Here is a 17575-nt window from a genome sequence, read left to right on the forward strand (position 1 = left end):
GACAATCACTGAAATGATGCATGATACCTCTCTGCCTTTAACTACCTGCTAAAATATGCTTCCTATCTCAACTCTTTTTTCTCCCCTTATCCAGTCTCTTCCCACCTGCAGCCGTGACACTTCCAATGCCCTCCATCACTTCAACAGTTTCCAGTTTCCTGGCCCTAACCATCTCCTTTTCACCATGGACGTCCAATCTACACCTCCATTCCCCACCAGGACAGTCAGAATTCTCCACTTCTTCCCCGAATGGAGGCCCAACCAGTCTCCACTCACCATCACCCTCCTCTGCCTGGCTGAACTTGTTCTCACATTGAACAACTGCTTCAACACCACTCACTTTCCTGCATGGGTCCTAGCTATGCCTGCCTTTTTGTGGGATATGTGGAACATTCTTTGTTCCAGTCCTACTCAGGCTCTCTCCCTCACCTCTTTTTCTGGTCCATTTATGACCGTATTGGTCCTGCTTCCTGCTCTCATCCTGAACTGGAAAATTTTATGGACTTTGTTTCTAATTTCCACTCTTCTCACCTTCACACGATCGATCTCTGACTCTTTCTGTCCCTTCCTTGACTTCTCTGTCTCCATTTCTGGGGGGCTATGAACCAATATTCACTATAAGCCCATAGACTCTCACAGCTACCTTGACTAAACTTCCTCACACCTCACTTCCTGCAAGGACTCTATTCTTCTAGTTTCTCCGACTCCGTCGCATCTGTTCAGCCAATGCAACCTTCCACACTAGCGCTTCCCATATGTCTTCTTTGTTCCTCAACAGTGGATTTCCCCTCTCCCCCCACTATGGTTGACCATGTTGCCCTTGGCCGTGTCTAATCTATTTCATGCACTTCTGCTTTCACCCCTTCTACTCCCTCCCAGAACCAAGATAGGGTTCCCCTTGTTCTCACCTTCCACTTCACCAGCCTCCGTATTCAATGGATCATGCTCTGCCATTTCCACTACCTCCAGTGTGATGCTACTACCAAACACATCTTCCCTTCCCCTCCCCTTTCAGCATTCCAAAGAGACTATTCCCTCCGTGACACTCTGGCCCACTCCTCAGTTACCCCCAACACCTTTCCTCTTTCTTACAACACCTTTTGATGCAAGTGCAGGGAATGCAACACCTGCCCTTTTACCTCCACCCTTCCCACCATCCAGGGCCCTAAACACTCCTTCCAGGTGAAACAGCGACTTACATGTCCTTCTTTCAATTTAGTATACTGTGTTTGCTGCTCGTGATGTGGTCTCCTCTACATTGGGGAGACCAAACGCAGACTGGGTGACTGCTTTGCGAAACACCTCTTCTCAGTCCTCAAGCATGACACTGAGCTTTCTGTCATTTTAATTCTCCACCTTGCTGCCACTATGACCTTTCTGTCCTTGGCCTGCTGCAGTGTTCCAATGAAGCTCAAGAAACAGTACCTCATCTTTCGGCTGGGCAATTTACAACCTTCTGGACTCAACATTGAGTTCAATAATTTGAGATCATAATCTCTACCCCCATTTCGTTTCCTGTTTTTTTTTTGCTGGTTCTATCTTTTCTCGTCTTTCTTAATCCTTTACTTCATGGTCGGATGGTAACTATCTTGCCATTCACACCTCCTCGAGTCACATTTTTGGTTTCTTTACTTGTCCCTTTACTACTTCCCTTTTGCTTTGTGTCATCAAACCTTTTGTCATTTAATCTCTCCAGGCCTCCACCCTATCACAGACCTTCCCTTTTGTTCTTCTTCCCACCCAGTCCCCTTTCACTTGCTCAAAATCTGTTCCATTTCTAACTTTTCTCAATTCTGATGAAAGGTCATAGACCTGAAACATTGGTTGGAATTTTACATTGGGTGGGAGGCCCCGCCCACCAGCCAAAAAGTTTGGGGCAAGCCCGTCTCCATCGGGCCCGGGGAGCCATGCTGGGACTTTATGCTCCCCAGCCTCTTAATTGGCCTTGGGCAGGACTTCCACCTCTCTGAGGCAGGAGGTCCCACCTAATGGAGCTGCCGGCCAATCAGCGGGTTGGCAGCTCTCTGTCCCAGCAGTTCCTTGAGAGCGATTGTCACTGCTGGGACTACACCCAGCCAACAGCAGCAAGAGGGCTGATGGCCCTAGAAAAATAGTATTTTTTTGGGGTCTTGCCAGGGACAATTGGTCAGGCCCCGGTGAGGCAAGGGAGATTGGTTAGTGGGTGGGGGTGGGGGAGTTTTGTGCCATGGGTGGGGCTCTCCGTGGGGCACAGGGTGCCTGATCAGGAGGGCCCCCCAGCCCGTGAGAAGGCTGTCAGGTTTTACCTGGCAGTGTTCTGGGGGCCTGAGCTGCCCACCAGCGGCGATGGGAGGAGGCCCTTAAGTGGAAGTTGATTGGCCACTGAGAGGCCTTAATTGGCCTGGGGCCACTACCCCGCATAAAATTGCAGTGGGGGCAGGAAGGCATCTGGGAATGACACACCCCATCTCCCACTGTATTTTCCTGTTGGGGAGGGGGAGGGGGCATAAAATTCCAGCTAACTCTGTTTCTCTCTCCATAGATTCCGCCTGACCTGCCGAGTGTTTCCAGCATTTTCTGTTTTTATTTCTGATTTCCAGCATCTGCATTATTTTGCTTTCATATTATTGCTGAGATATCCTGCTCTGCAGTCACAGACACCACTATAATCTTCAATGTACTTTTAATGTAAATTAAATTGTCTTCATAGCATCAGCCTAGCAGGGTCACTAAGAAAACGTTGCTCTAAAAAAAACCTACTCCTTACCTGTGGTGACAAATGAATAGCCGCGTTCAGTGAGGATTTTCATGAGGTAGTCGGTGAGATCACGGCCAGCCAGATCCAGACGCATGATGGCATGGGGCAAGGCATAACCCTCGTAGATTGGCACGTTGTGGGTAACACCATCTCCAGAGTCCAGCACGATACCTGTACACAGGCACAACCACCTGATCAGAAACAGCCAGACGTAGGCCCTGTCTCCTGGTGGTAACAAAGGGAACACTGCTGTCACTTACCAGTTGTGCGGCCGGATGCGTAAAGGGACAGCACGGCCTGGATAGCAACATACATGGCTGGCACATTGAAAGTCTCAAACATGATCTGGAAATGACCACAGTTAGGAAAATAGTTATAAAGAGCTGTTACAAGTAAATGCTTGCTAGTCCATTTAATTTGTATTGGTATAGTTAGACCACAATGCCCAAAACATTCATTGGGAAGAATTGATAGATTTCGAATGTAAATTCCATCATCCACCCAATATTTATTTGATGGTGCTTTTAAGCCTAGTGAGTGAGTCAGCCAAATCTTCAAAGTGTAATAGAGTTAGAGCGGATGGATTAGTGATAAGGCAATAATAAACAGGTAGTACTGTACCTGGGTCATCTTCTCACGGTTGGCCTTGGGGTTTAGGGGTGCCTCAGTGAGCAGAGTTGGATGTTCCTCTGGGGCTACACGTAGCTCATTATAGAAAGTATGATGCCAGATCTGCAGAAATAATGACCATTGTTTTAAAATACAGCCGTCCTGTTCATCCCAATTGATACTTTAAATATTTACATTGATCATCTTATCTGAACCGAAGGCTTTTAGAATAGTTTCTAGCTGGGTTGATTTAAATGGTTCAGGAAGGATGCAAATGGTCCCTTGCCTTTTCCATATCGTCCCAATTTGTGATGATGCCATGCTCGATTGGATATTTCAGGGTCAGGATACCCCTCTTACTCTGAGCCTCGTCACCTACGTAGCTGTCTTTCTGGCCCATACCGACCATAACGCCCTATGGGGTTAAACAGAACAGATAGAGTCCATATATACAGTGAACACACTGAAATAATGTTTGAGAATTTACAATTCAGGTGGCCAGAATACAAGGCCAGGTACATAAGTTTGCTGCAAATTTTAGGTGTGGTTTATATTTTATATTTACCTCGAGACCTGTAATTTAAAATGTCTCTCGGTCCTTTCTGATCGTGTATGGGATGATTTATTCATCCAGTATCAAGCTTGTCATTTTCAGAGACTTATGCAGCACAGAAATGATGCCATTTGGTCCATTGTGCCTGTGCTAATTCTTTGAAAGAGCATCCAATTAGTCCCACTCCCCTTCTGAAGTTTTCATTTTCAAGTATATTTCCAATTGCCTTCTGAAAATTACTATTGAATCTGCTTCCATTACCCTTTCAGGCAGTGCATTCCAGATCCTAATAACTCTCTGCATAAAACACCTCCCCTCTACTTCTTTTCCCAATTACCTTATATCTGTGTCCTCCACCCACCCTCGAGCCAATGGTAAGTCTCTCCCTATCTACACTATCAAAACTCCTCAAAATGTTGAACATCTCTCCATATAAAACTGTTTAAAATGTCAATAATGTAATCAGATTTCTGGTGCGCATCCAGCAAATGAATAACATCAGTAATTTAGCAGAAGGCTTTCAGGCTGTTCTTGCACACTGACAGCTGACCCTTTGCTAGGACCCTGGGTGTGGCCGCATACTGACCTGGTGACGGGGGCGGCCCACGATGGAGGGGAAAACCGCACGAGGAGCGTCATCCCCGGCGAAGCCAGCCTTACACAGTCCGGAGCCGTTATCGCAAACTAGCGCTGTACTCTCCTCCTCGTCACACATGTTCACGCTGTTTGTGTCTAATGGGATAAAGGAGAGGATCAGACACCACTCTCGGTCAGAAAATACAACCAGGCGTGTGTGTATATGATTCAATCAATAAATTCAATGTAATCGAAATATACAATGAACAAGGAGATTCCACAATCATACCAGAACCAGGTGAGGAATAAACTTGAACTTGGTGGCAAAATACTTGTTCGGTCTGCACAAAACAGCATTTGAATTTGCTATTATCATCATTTAATTTAACGGTGCCAGGAATATTTGTGTTATCCTTGTGAATTCACAATATTCACCAGAAAGACAACTTTAATGAAGGGCCTGTCTTACTGCAAGTCCAGTTTCTCAGACAGGTCCTTTCAGTGTTTATAGAGTGGCTGTTTAAACTTCTCGGAGGAGCCAGATCCCCGCGCTCGGACAGGAAGTCCAAATAAATTGAAGAGCTTTCTTTTAATGCTTCTTTTCCTAATTAGGAAATCGGCCTCGACACCATAAAAATTCTCTCAAGTATGTTCTTGGTCCAAGTCGCTCCTGGCCATCCTCAGCATTCACCTCGGGCTTGCAATACCAAGAGCAGCCAGAGAGGCGCTGGAAAGGGATTGGGAAAGAACCATATTTAGTCATAAACCCAGAAAATCCACAAGACTGAGCGACCACAGCCCAATAATACAGCAATTACACATAAGGCTGATAACGTGCCAAAACCTGGTCTGTGGTGAACTCGTGATCCTCCGCCAGATACTGTCACCCTCAGCTGTTGCCCCGATTAACAACCTGATGCAGGAAACACCATGAAAAAGGCGAATTGATTTCTGTAATCAACAGATGGAGATTCTGAAGTCCAAACGAGAGCACTTGTTCAATATTATATGCACACCGCTGGACATTCAAATGCATGATCCAGACCCATGCAGTTGCCCGTGTACATCAACCGTTCGCAGCCGAGTCAAACTCCAGCGCATCACTGATAAACTCTGGAAATGTACCCCACCCGAATGAGCCGCTACTTAACCGACTGTTCCAGCACTGCCCTAACTACACAGAATGTAGCTAGGCAACATTCAATGATCATGAACTATTTCTCAGGTATTAATTACTTCCAGAGGGAAGCTGTAATTGGAACACATCCACGCCATCGCCAAATTTACACCTAGAAAACCTTATTTAGAAGAAGTGTTTGCATTTATCACCCACTATCAACAAATCCACTGTTATCAGTCGTAAGACTTACTTTTCAAATTAGATATATTGCTACACAAGCCAGAATTCACTTCAACATTTTCTGATTTAAAACAAAAATCACAGCCAGATTCAGCGTACGATAAGCGGTCATCAAATTGCATTAAAATTATTGTGACTTCTTTAAAATAAATAAATGCCAGATTTTAATTTGCAAAAATATGACTCTTTGCCACGCAGTCTGCTACATGCAGTTTCTCCATTAAAAAAATCTAAGAACAATTCTAAATATTGAGTAATGTAGGTAAGCAGGCTGATTAACCCTTGCCTGGGACTCACCCTCTCTGCTTTGCCGGGGTCCTTTACTCTGGGATGGTGCACGCTTCCTCCCCGCTTTGTTAAGTTTTATAGCCCCTGGGTCTCGTCACCCACTGCCTCCACCCACAGCAGCCCCAAAAAAGGACCAGACCCCGAGCCCGGCTACAAGGCTTTCTATTCCACAGCCATATACGGTTCTTACACAAAAGCACTTCCCTGGGTGGCCGAGGGCTCTTGGTGTATTTCACTACATTCCAACCGCGCAGTTCATCAAGTGAAGGGGAATATCAGCATTTCGTATAAACAGATCCGCAACTCGGGAGCAACTGCAAATGTACATTGACAGGCGGCTGATAGATCGCCCTTGACAACACTTGATAATCCTCCATAACCAAGAAGGCAAAAAAAAAAACTCAACGCGGACGGGCTAAACTCCTATTATACGATGAACGCAGAAATATGACTTAATATTTTTGCACATCGCTTTGGATTCCTGCTGTACATCCAGCGGCAGCGTAAAGTTTCACTTGAATAGAGAGGATTCTGTGCAACTAAATCTATGGAGAGATGAAGAATATCCATAGATGGTAAAACACAGTGATGACCACATCCCTCTCACTGATGGAGCTCACTTTCGGGAATTTAAAGTGGTATCACTATAAAGGGATGGGGATACATTCTGCCAGTTTCTGTTTGCCTGGAAACTGACTGGTCACCGTGTACTATTTTGTTGATACTTTAAAGCACACTGAACAACAATGGCCTTGATACCTCTACACTGATGCTGCACTTACATCTCACCTAGCACTGAAACGTCACCATTGAACAAGTGCAAGTGTTAAAGGTGATACATAAGTATCAGCCAATGACCAACCCCAACAAGAAAGAGCTTGACGACCTCCCCTGACATTCAATGAACATGCGAACATACGAATTAGGAGCAGAAGTAGGCCATTCGGTCCCTCGAGCCTGCTCGCCATTCAATAAGATCATGGCTGATCTGTTTGTATTTCAAATTCCACATTCCCATCTACTCCCGATAATCTTTGATTTCCTTGCCTAACAACAATCTATCTGCCTTAAAAATATTCAATGACCCCGCCTCCACCAGCTTCTGAGGCAGGGAGTTCCAAAGTCACACAACCCTCTGAGAGAAACAAAAATCTCCTCATCTCTGTTAAAGCCTGGCTTGGGTATAAAATTAAAACCCGACCCGGGCCTGACCCGATTACAGCCAACCTGAACCCGACCCGAGTCCGAGCCCTTTAATTTTTTTTTGCACCCGCCCCAACCCGACCCGACCCGACCCGACCTGAATCTCCTTCATCTGTTCCGGCAGTAGGCTATTCCTGCAGCTGGAGTTGTGGGGAATCATGGGTAAGCCTGATCCCGTGACTTCCCAGAAGCAGTGTCCAGCCTGACCTGACCCGAGCCCGAATGTTGGACTCGGAATTTCGACCTGACCCAACCAGAACCCAACACATGTAGTCGGGTCTAGTCGGGTTTGGGTCGGATAGCCAGGCTTTAATCTCTGTACTAAAAGGGTGACCCCTAATTTTAAAACAGTGCCCCCTAGTTCTGAACTGGACATTACCTTGACTGAATGTCCCATCATCAACATTTTGGGAGAGTCACCATTGACTAGAAACTTAACTGGACCAGCCACATAAATGCTGTGGTTACTAAAGCAGGTCAGAGGCTGGGTATTCTACAATAAGCAGCTCACCTCCTGACTCTGCAAAGCCTCTCCAGCACCTACAAGGTACAATTCAGGAGTGTGATGGAGTACTTTCCACTTGCCTGAATGAGAACATTATCTATCAGCTTAACCATCCATTCCCCGTAGCACTGGTGCACCATGGCTGCAATGTGTACTGCAGTAAGTTGCCAAGTCTCCTTCGACAGAACCTTCCGAATCCATGACCTCCATTACCTCAAAGGTCAAGGACAGCAGGTGCATGGGTGCCCCAGCACTACCAAGTTCCCCTTCAAGTCACACCATTCCAACTTGAAAATATATCACCTTTCCTTCATCGACGCAGAGTCAAACTTCTGAAACTCACAATCTAACAGTACTGTGGGAGTACTTTCATCACGTGGACTGCAGCAGAATAAGCCTCAAAGACAAATAGTGATGATGCCCATATCCCGAGAATGAATGCATGCATTAATTTATTACAATGTCTTAACAATTTTTACTTGGCTTTTAACATGCAGGGTGTCAATTTTTGTAAATGCTTCAATCATCACTATTATCTCTCCCCCTCCAAGACACAGAGGTGCTGAAAGGATTATAAATACTTATTTTTATTTTAGTCTTTGCAGTATATAACACAGTTATACTACCACTTTGTGTTGACAGGAATAGCACGGGTGTCAGGCCCAATCTGTTTCTAAGCTTACAAAGAACAAGTTGTCTGAGACTCCTTCTATGTAACCATTCACATCAGGACAGAGTTTGGACCATATTTGCTCATGTCTGGGTAGTCCAAGCCAACGTGCACAGTTCTCAATGTGTGTTGCAGTCATGTCCTGTCCCCAGTTTAACTCTATTCTGGCCGCTGTGCACTGTGGTTTGAGAAGTGTCCCAGAGGTATAACTGAACTCAACTACTGGAGCAAAAATGAGATAATACAGACATATGTGATCACTAAGATGTATAAATGGTCAAAAAAGATCACTGATATTTCATTCAAGGTGGAACTAGGCAGCTTCTTGTCAACAAATAGGATTCAGGGCTATTAGAAATGCACAAGGAATACTCTGAACAAGTGGGCTAGTTGGACCGAAGATCTTTTTCTGGCTGAAACAGGCCTTCATTCCCAAATACGAAATTTCTCAATGAGAAAGCAACAGCAGAATTTAATAAATAAGGAGTTAAAATCCTTTTGTACTGCAGGATTTCCTACAGATAACAACTATATCTGCATCCTGGCCCTAGACACAATGTCTTATCATTCATGGATATATATATATATATATATATATATTCATTCTGAGAATGTGGGCATTGCTTGCAAGGGTGACATTTATTGACCATTCCTATTAGCCTTTATGTAGATGGTGGTGGACCACTGTATATTCTTGATTCGTAGCAGTCTGTGTGGTGAAAATACTCACACAATGTTGTTAGGAAGTCCTGGGATTTTGACCCAGTGACGATGAAGGAACGGTGGTATATTTCCGAAGAGCAACAGCTAAGCAGAGCATAAAAAGTGGTGAAGAGAGCGAGACTTCACTTGGAGAGCAGCAGGAAGGAGCAAGTGTTGTGCGGGGTAGAAGTAGCGGCGCAGAGAGAGTGAAGCACAGGCAGAGTTTTAAACACGACGTCAGGATTAAAAGGTGACATCGGCACAGGGGATGGAGCTGATTGGTGAGTAGTTGGTGAATAATTCTAATTCCTACTTTCTAGTCTCCAGTTTATAATAAATGGTCTGTAAAGAAAAGTTACGGCATGGCAAGGCAGCTCGACCACGTGGAATGTGCATCCTGTGGCGTGTGAGAAGTTGTGGACGCTTCCCGTGGCCAAGACGACCACATGTACAGAAAGTGTCACCAGCTGTAGAAACTTGAGCTTCAGAACTCGGGTGACGACTGGAGTCACTGTGGTGCATCCATGAAGCTGAAAACAAGGTGGATAGCATGTTTAGGGAGGTGGTCACACCGCAGGTTAAGAGTGTGCAGGCAGAAGTGGAATGGGTGGCCGCTAGTCAGTCTAGGAGGATCAGGCAGGCAGTGTAGAACTCCCCTGAGTCCATCTCACCCACTAACCGGTTTTCTGTTTTGGATACTGGTGAGGGTGATGGTTCCTCAGAGGAGTGTAGCCAGAGCCAAGTCCATGGTGCCATGGGTGCACAGGAGAGGAGGAAGAAGGGTGGAAGAGCAATAGTAGTAGGGAATTCAATAGTTAGGGGAACAGACAGGGATTTCTGCAGCCATAGACATCAAGGAACCCTAGCAAAACTGGAGTCAATGGGAATCAGGGGGAAAACTCTCTGCTGGTTGGAGTCATACCTAGCGCAAAGGAAGATGACTGTGTTGTTGGAGGTCAATCATCTGAGCTCCAGGACATCACTGCAGGAGTTCCTCAGGGTAGTGTCCTAGGCCCAACCATCTTCAGTGCTTCATCAATGACCTTCCTTCAATCATAAGGTCAGAAGTGGGGATGTTCGCTGATGATTGAACAATGTTCCGCACCATTTGCGACTCCTCAAATACTGAAGCAGTCCATGTAGAAATGCAACAAGACCTGGACAATATCCAGGCTTGGGCTGATAAGTGGCAAGTAACATTTGCGCCACACAAGTGCCAGGCAATGACCATCTCCAACAAGAGAGAATCTAACCATCTCCCCTTGACATTCAATGGCATTACCATCACTGAATCCCCCACTATCAACATCCTAGGGGCTACCATTGACCAGAAACTGACTGGAGTAGTCATATAAATACCCTGGCTTCAAGAGCAGGTCAGAGGCTAGGAATCCTGTGGCGAGTAACTCACCTCCTGACTCCCCAAAGCCTGTCCACCATCTACAAGGCACAAGTCAGGAGTGTGATGGAATACTCTCCACTTGCCTGGATGGGTGCAGCTTCAACAACACTCAGGAAGCTCGACACCATCCAGAACAAAGCAGCCCACTTGATTGGCACATCATCCACAAACATTCACTCCCTCCACCACCGACGCACAGTAGCAGCAGTGTGCACCATCTACAAGATGCATTGCAGCAATGCACCAGGGCTCCTTCGACAGCACCTTCCAAACCCGCGACTCTACCACCTCGAAGGACAAGAGCAGCAGATGCATGGGAACATCACCACCTGCAAGTTCCCGTCCAAGTCACATACCATCCTGACTTGGAACTATATTACCGTTCCTTCACTGTCGCTGGGTCAAAATCCTGGAACTCCCTTCCTAACAGCACTGTGGTGTACCTACCTCACATGGACTGCAACGGTTCAAGAGGCAGCTCACCACCACCTTCTCAAGGGCAATTAGGGATGGGCAATAAATGCTGGCATAGCCAGTGACGCCCACATCCCATGAATGAATAAAAAAAATGACGTGACTCCAGGATGGTATGTTGCCTCCCTAATGCCAGGTTCTAGGATGTCACTGTGCAGCTGCAGGACATTGTTATGCAGGAGGGTGAACAGTCAGAGGTAGTGGTCCACATTGGTACCGACGACATAGGTAGAAAGAGTGATGAGGTGGTGAAAGCAGATTTTAGAGAACTAGGAAAGAGACTAAAAAGCAGGACCTCAAAAGCAGTAATCTCAGGATTACTCCCAGTACCATGTGTTAGTGAGTACGGAAATAAAAGGATACAGCAAATGAGCATGTGGCTGGAGAGATAGATAGATTTCTGAGGCTTTGGGACAGATTCTGGGGCAGGTGTCACCTTTACAAGGAGGACAGGTTACACGCTAGCAGGACCAGGACCAATATCCTTGCAGGGAGATTTGCTAGTGCTGTTGGGGAGAGTTTAAACAAGCTTGGCAGGGGGATGGGAACCTGAGAGAGATTTCAGATAGGAGAGAAACAATGTGGGTAATGGTAGGAAGAAAGGTAGTGAGTGAAATTGGAAGGTAGCAGAAACAAAGGCCAATTTCAAATAGGGTCGAAATACAGAAAAATGTTATGAAGCCAAAATTAAAGGCACTCTATCTGAATGCAAGCAGCATTCGCAACAAAGTAGATAAATTGACAGCACACATAGAAGTAAATGGGTATTATCTAATTGCCATTACAAAGACGTGGCTGCAGGGTGACCAAAGCTGGGAACTGAATATACAAGGGTATTCAACATGTAGGAAGGATAGGCAAAAAGGAAAAGGAGGTGGGGTAGCATTATTAACAAAGAATGAGATCCGTGCATTAATGAGAGAGGATCTTGGATTGGAAGTTCAGGATGTATAATTAGCTTGTGTGGAGCGAAGACACAGCGGGCTGGATTTTACTCCGGGCAGACAGGAGCTGGCCACCGACGTAAATGTTGGCGGTGAACCCACATCTACCCAGTCCGGGGATCCGACCTGCATTTTACAGGTCCCCGGGCTTTCAATGTTCAGAGGTGGGACTTCCACCCGCTTGAGGGAGGACATCCCGCCTCACTGAGCTGCCGGCCAATCATCAGAGCCAGGACTGAAGGTAAGTAAGTGTTGCCTCGCCGGGCTAATCGGTTGCAGCCCGGCGAGGCAAGGATTGTCGTTTGGGGGGAAGGGGGGGGTGGGGGGGTGCGCGTCTTGGGTCCTGGGGGTGGTTGGGGAAGCGGGGGTGGCCCTCAATTGGGCACCCTGTGCAGCCTTTCATGTCTACCAGACGCCCGCTTGCCACGGGTAAAATACCCTGGACCTGATGATCTACATCCCAGAGTGTTGAAAGAGGTCGCTGTAGAGATAATGGATGCGTTGGTGGTCATCTTCCAAAATTCTATAGACTCTAGAACAGTTCCTGCAGATTGGAAGGTAGTAAATGTAACCCCACCATTTAAGAAACAAGTGAGAGAGAAAATGGGAAACTACAGACATTAGCCTGACATTAGTAGTCGGGAAAATGCTAGAATCTATTATAAAGGATGTGATAACTGAATACTTACAAAATAATGATAGGATTGAGCAGAGTCAACATGGATTTAGAGTCATAGAGTCATAGTGTTATACAGCGCAGAAATAGGCCCTTCGGCCCATCGTATCTGTGCCGGCCAGCAAGCACCTAACTATTCTAATCCCATTTTCCAGCACTTGGCCCGTAGCCTTGTATGCTATGGCATTTCAAGTGCTCATCTAAATAATTCTTAAATGTTGTGAGGGTTCCTGCCTCTACCACCTCCTCAGGCAGTGTGTTCCAGATTCCAACCACCCTTTGAGTGAAATTTGTTTTCCTCAAATCCACTCTGAACCTCCTGCACCTTACCTTAAATCTATGCCCCCTGGTTATTGACCCCTCCGCTAAGGGAAAAAGATCCTTCCTATCTAACCTATCAATGCCCCTCATAATTTTGTATACCTCAATCATATCTTCCCTCAGCCTTCTCTGCTCTAAGGAAAACAACCCTAGCCTTTTCAGTCTCTCTTCATAGATGAAATGCTCCAGCCCAGGCAACATCCTGGTGAATCTCCTCTGCACCCTCTCCAGTGCAATTGCATCCTTCCAATAGTGTGGTGCCCAGAACTGTACACAGTACTCCAGCTGTGGCCTAACTAGCGTTTTATACAGCTCCATCATAACCTCCCTGCTCTTATATTCTATGCCTCGGTTAATAAAGGCAAGTATCCCATATGCATTCCTAACCACCTTATCTACCTGTGCTGCTGCCTTCAGTGATCTATGGACAGGTACACCAAGGTCCCTCTGACCCTCTGTACTTCCTAGGGTCCTACCACCCATTGTATATTCCCTTGCCTTGTTGGTCCTCCCAAAATGCATCACCTCACAGTTCTCACGATTAAATTCCATTTGCCACTGCTCCGCCCATCTTACCAGTCCATCTATATCATCCTGTAAACTAAGGCTTTCCTCCTCACTATTTACGACACCACCAATTTTCGTGTCATCTGCAAACTTACTGATCATACCTCCTATATTCACGTCTAAATCATTAATGTACACTACAAACAGCAAGAGTCCCAGCACCGATCCCTGTGATACACCACTGGTCACAGGCTTCCACTCGCAAAAACAACCTTTGACTATTACCCTCTGCCTCCTGCCACTAAGCCAATTTACCAAATTGCCTTGGATCCCATGGGCTCTCACCTTCTTAACAAATCTCCCATGCGGGACCTTATCAACAGCCTTACTGAAGTCCATATAGACTACATCAACTGCTTTACCCTCATCTACACATTCTGTCACCGCCTCAAAAAATTCAATCAAGTTAGTCAGACATGATCTCCCCCTGACAAAGCCATGCTGAATATCCCTGATTAATCCCTGCCTCTCCAAGTGGAGATTAATCCTGTCCTTCAGAATTTTTTCCAATAATTTCCCAACCACTGATGTTAGACTCACCGGCCTGTAATTACCTGGTTTATCCCTGCTACCCTTCTTAAATAATGGTACCACATTCGCTGTCCTCCAATCCTCTGGTACCTCTCCTGTGGCCAGAGAGGATTTGAAAATTTGTCTCAGAGCCCCTGTAATCTCCTCCCTTGCCTCACATAACAGCCTGGGATACATCTCACTTGGGCCTGGGGATTTATCCACTTTTAAGCCCGCTAAAACAGCTAATACTTCCTCCCTTTCGATGCTAATATGTTTGAGTATATCACAATCCCCCTCCCTGATCTCTACACCTACATCGTCCTTCTCCAGAGTGAGCACAGGTGAAAAATAATCATTTAAAACCTCATCTATGTCCTCCAGCTCCACACACAGATTGCCACTTTGGCCCCTAATGGGCCCTGCTCTTTCCCTGGTTATCCGCTTGCCCTCAATATACTTATAAAACACCTTGGGATTTTCCTTTATCTTGCCTGCCAGTGTTTTTTCATGTCGTCTCTTCGCTCTTGTAATTACTTTTTTAAGTACCCCCCTACACTTTCTATACTCCTCTCATGCCTCCACTGTTTTCAGCACTCTGAATCTGCCATAAGCCTCTTTTTTTTACTGATCCAATCCTCTATATCCCTTGACATCCAGGGTTCCCTGGACTTGTTGGTCCTACCCTTCACCTTAATGGGTACATGTTTATGAAAGGGAAATTATGTTTGACAAACCTGTTGGAGTTTCTTTGAGGATGTAGCTAGCAGAATAGATAAGAGGGAACCAGTGGATGTGGTGCATTTGAATTTTCAGAAGACTTTCGATAAGGTCACACGCAAGAGATTAGGAAACAAAATTAGGGCCTCTGATATTGCTGGCATGGATTGAGAATTAGTTAATGGACAGAAAACAGACAGTAGGAATAAATAGGTCATTCTCAAGTTGCAGGTTGTGACTAGTGGGGTACCACAAGGACCAGTGCTTGGGCTCCAGCTGTTGACAATGATTTGGATGTGGGGACCAAATGTAATATTTTCAAGTTTGTTGATGACATAAAACTTGGTGGGAATGTAATTTGTGAGGAGGATGTAAAGCTTCAAGGGGATTTAGATAGGCTAAATGAGTGGGCAAGAACATGGCAGATGGAATATAATATGGGGAAATGTAAAGTTATCCATGTTGGTAGGAAAAACAGAAATACAGAGTATTTCTTAAATGGTGAGAGATTGGGAAGTGTTGATGTCAAAGGGACCTGGGTGTCCTTGTTCATAAGTCACTGAAAACGAACACGCAGGTGCAACAAGCAATTGGGAAGGCAAATGGTTTGTTGGCCTTTATTGTAAGAGACTTTGAGTACAGGAGTAAAGATGTCTTGCTGCAATTGTGGAAAGCTTTGGTGAGACCACACCTGGAGTATTGTGTACAGTTTTGCTTTCCTTATCTAAGGAAGGATATACTTTCCATAGAGGGGGTGCAATGAAGGTTCACCAGATTAATTCCTGGGATGGCAGAGTTGTTTTACAAGGAGAGATTGCGGAGGCTGGGCCTGTATTCTCTAGAGATTAGAATAATGAGAGATGATCTCATTGAAACAAACAAAATTATTACAGGCTTTATAGGGTAGATGCAGGAAGGAAGTTTCCCCTGGCTGAGGGGTCTAGAACCAGGGGACACATTCTCAGAATAAGGAGCAGGCTATTTGGGACTTAGATAAGGAGGAATTTCTTCACTCAGAGGGTGGTGAATCTTTGGAATTCTCTACGCCATAGGGTGGTGGAGGCTCAGTCATTGAGTATGTTCAAGACAGAGTTTGACAGATTTCTAGATAGTAAAGGCATCAAGGGATATGGGATAGTGCAGGAAGATGGTGTTGAGGTAGAAGATCAACCTGGATCCAGTTGAATGGTGGAGCAGGCTTGAGGGACCAAATGGCCTACTCCTGCTCCTATTTCCTATGTTCCTAAGTTCCTATGATAGGTTAGACAAGAAAAAAACTGTTCCCATTAAATAATGGTACAAGAACCAGGAGACTTAGATTGCAGGTTTTGGGCAAGAGATGCAGGGGGAGTATGAGGAAAAAAATGTTTACGCAGTGGGAGGTAATGACCTGGAACTCGCTGCCCACAGTGTGGTGAAAGTGGAGACAATCGATGATTTCAAAAGGAAATTGGCTGAGTACTTGAAGGAAATAAACTTGCAGGGCTATGGGGATCGAGTGGGAAAGTGGGACTAACTGGATTGCTCTTTGGATAGCTGGCATGGACTCGATGGGCAGAATGGCCTCCTTCGGTGCCATAAATAACTCCATGGCTCTAGTTGTTTCCAAATGTCTGGACCATTTTCACATCGGCAACCTTCATGAGCGATTGGCACGCCTTCTGGTTCAATCTTCCGGAAGGTGTCCAATTAAGAATCTACCTCCAAGATTGCTGTCCAATTAGGAATGGTGGGCAGGTTGAGGAGACGGGAGGGCACATCAGTGCATACAACTCTCTGTGGTTGACAGGGCCATCAACTGTGTCTGACCTATTTCACGCAATTCTGCCCTGACCCATTCCCCTCCCTCCCAGAACTGTGACAAGGTTCCCCTTGTCCTCACTTTCCACCCCACCAACCACCACATCCAAAGGATCATCCTCCGTCATTTCCGCCAGGTCCAGTGTGATGCCACCACCAAATGCATCTGCCCCTCCCCTCTTGTCAGCATTTCAAAGGGATCGTTCCCTCTGCGACACCCTGGGCCATTCCTCCATTACCCCCGACACCTTGTCCCCTTCTCACGGCACCTTCCCGTGCAATCGCAGGAGGTGTACCTCCTCTCTCCTCACTATCCAAAGACCCAAACACTCCTCCCAGGTGAAGCAGCGATTTACTTGTACTTCCTTAAATTTAGTATACTGTATTCGCTGCTCACAATGTGGTCACCTCTACATTGGGGAGACCAAACGCAGATTGGGTGATCGCTTTGAGGAACACCTCCACTCAGTCCACAGGCATGACCCTGAGCTTCTGGTTCCTTGCCATTTCAGCTCACCACCCTACTCTCATGCTCACATTTCTGTCCTTGGCCTGCTGCAGTGTTCCAGTGAACATCAATGCAAGCTTGAGGAGCAGCACCTAATCTTTCCATTAGGCATTCTAAAGTCTTTTGGATTCAACATTGAGTTCAACAATTTCAGAGCATGACTGCCTTTTTATTGTTTAATTTTATTTGTTAACCATGTGCCTGCCTTAAAATTGGTTTTTCATATTGTGCTTTTGGACAGAGCTGCTCATTACTCTGCCACACACACTCTCTCTGGACTAATGCTTTATTTTTCACCAACCATTATCACTCCCTTTGCCTTTGTCCCATGACATCTTTGTCATTTAATCTCTCCTGCCCTCTGCCCTATCACACACCTTCCCTTTTGTTCTCTTCCCCATCATCCCCCCTTCACTTGCATAAAGCCTTTCTAACCTTTGACAGTTCTGA

At 45.8% G+C, this 17575-nt stretch overlaps 1 protein-coding gene across 5 annotated transcripts in view; it reads right to left on the reverse strand.

Annotated features, from left to right (window-relative positions):
• Positions 1-17575, reverse strand: part of acta2 (actin alpha 2, smooth muscle) — a 49061-nt gene that overhangs the window by 8219 nt on the left and 23267 nt on the right. Inside the window, exons 1-7 of one of the 5 annotated variants that reach the window (XM_068052543.1) lie at positions 6133-6337; positions 5320-5426; positions 4486-4631; positions 3633-3761; positions 3359-3469; positions 2998-3082; positions 2747-2908 (exon numbers count right to left, since the gene is read on the reverse strand). In XM_068052543.1, coding sequence (XP_067908644.1) covers positions 2747-2908; positions 2998-3082; positions 3359-3469; positions 3633-3761; positions 4486-4614 — 616 coding nt within the window. In that variant the 5' untranslated portion in view covers positions 4615-4631; positions 5320-5426; positions 6133-6337. Of the gene's footprint in view, positions 1-2746; positions 2909-2997; positions 3083-3358; positions 3470-3632; positions 3762-4485; positions 4632-5313; positions 5427-6132; positions 6338-17575 lie in introns of those variants that run through there. The other 4 variants (XM_068052545.1, XM_068052544.1, XM_068052542.1 and 1 more) reach the window with 4 other exon arrangements.

The sequence above is a fragment of the Heterodontus francisci genome, chromosome 20, assembly GCF_036365525.1.
Source record: "Heterodontus francisci isolate sHetFra1 chromosome 20, sHetFra1.hap1, whole genome shotgun sequence".
Taxonomy (NCBI): domain Eukaryota; kingdom Metazoa; phylum Chordata; class Chondrichthyes; order Heterodontiformes; family Heterodontidae; genus Heterodontus; species Heterodontus francisci.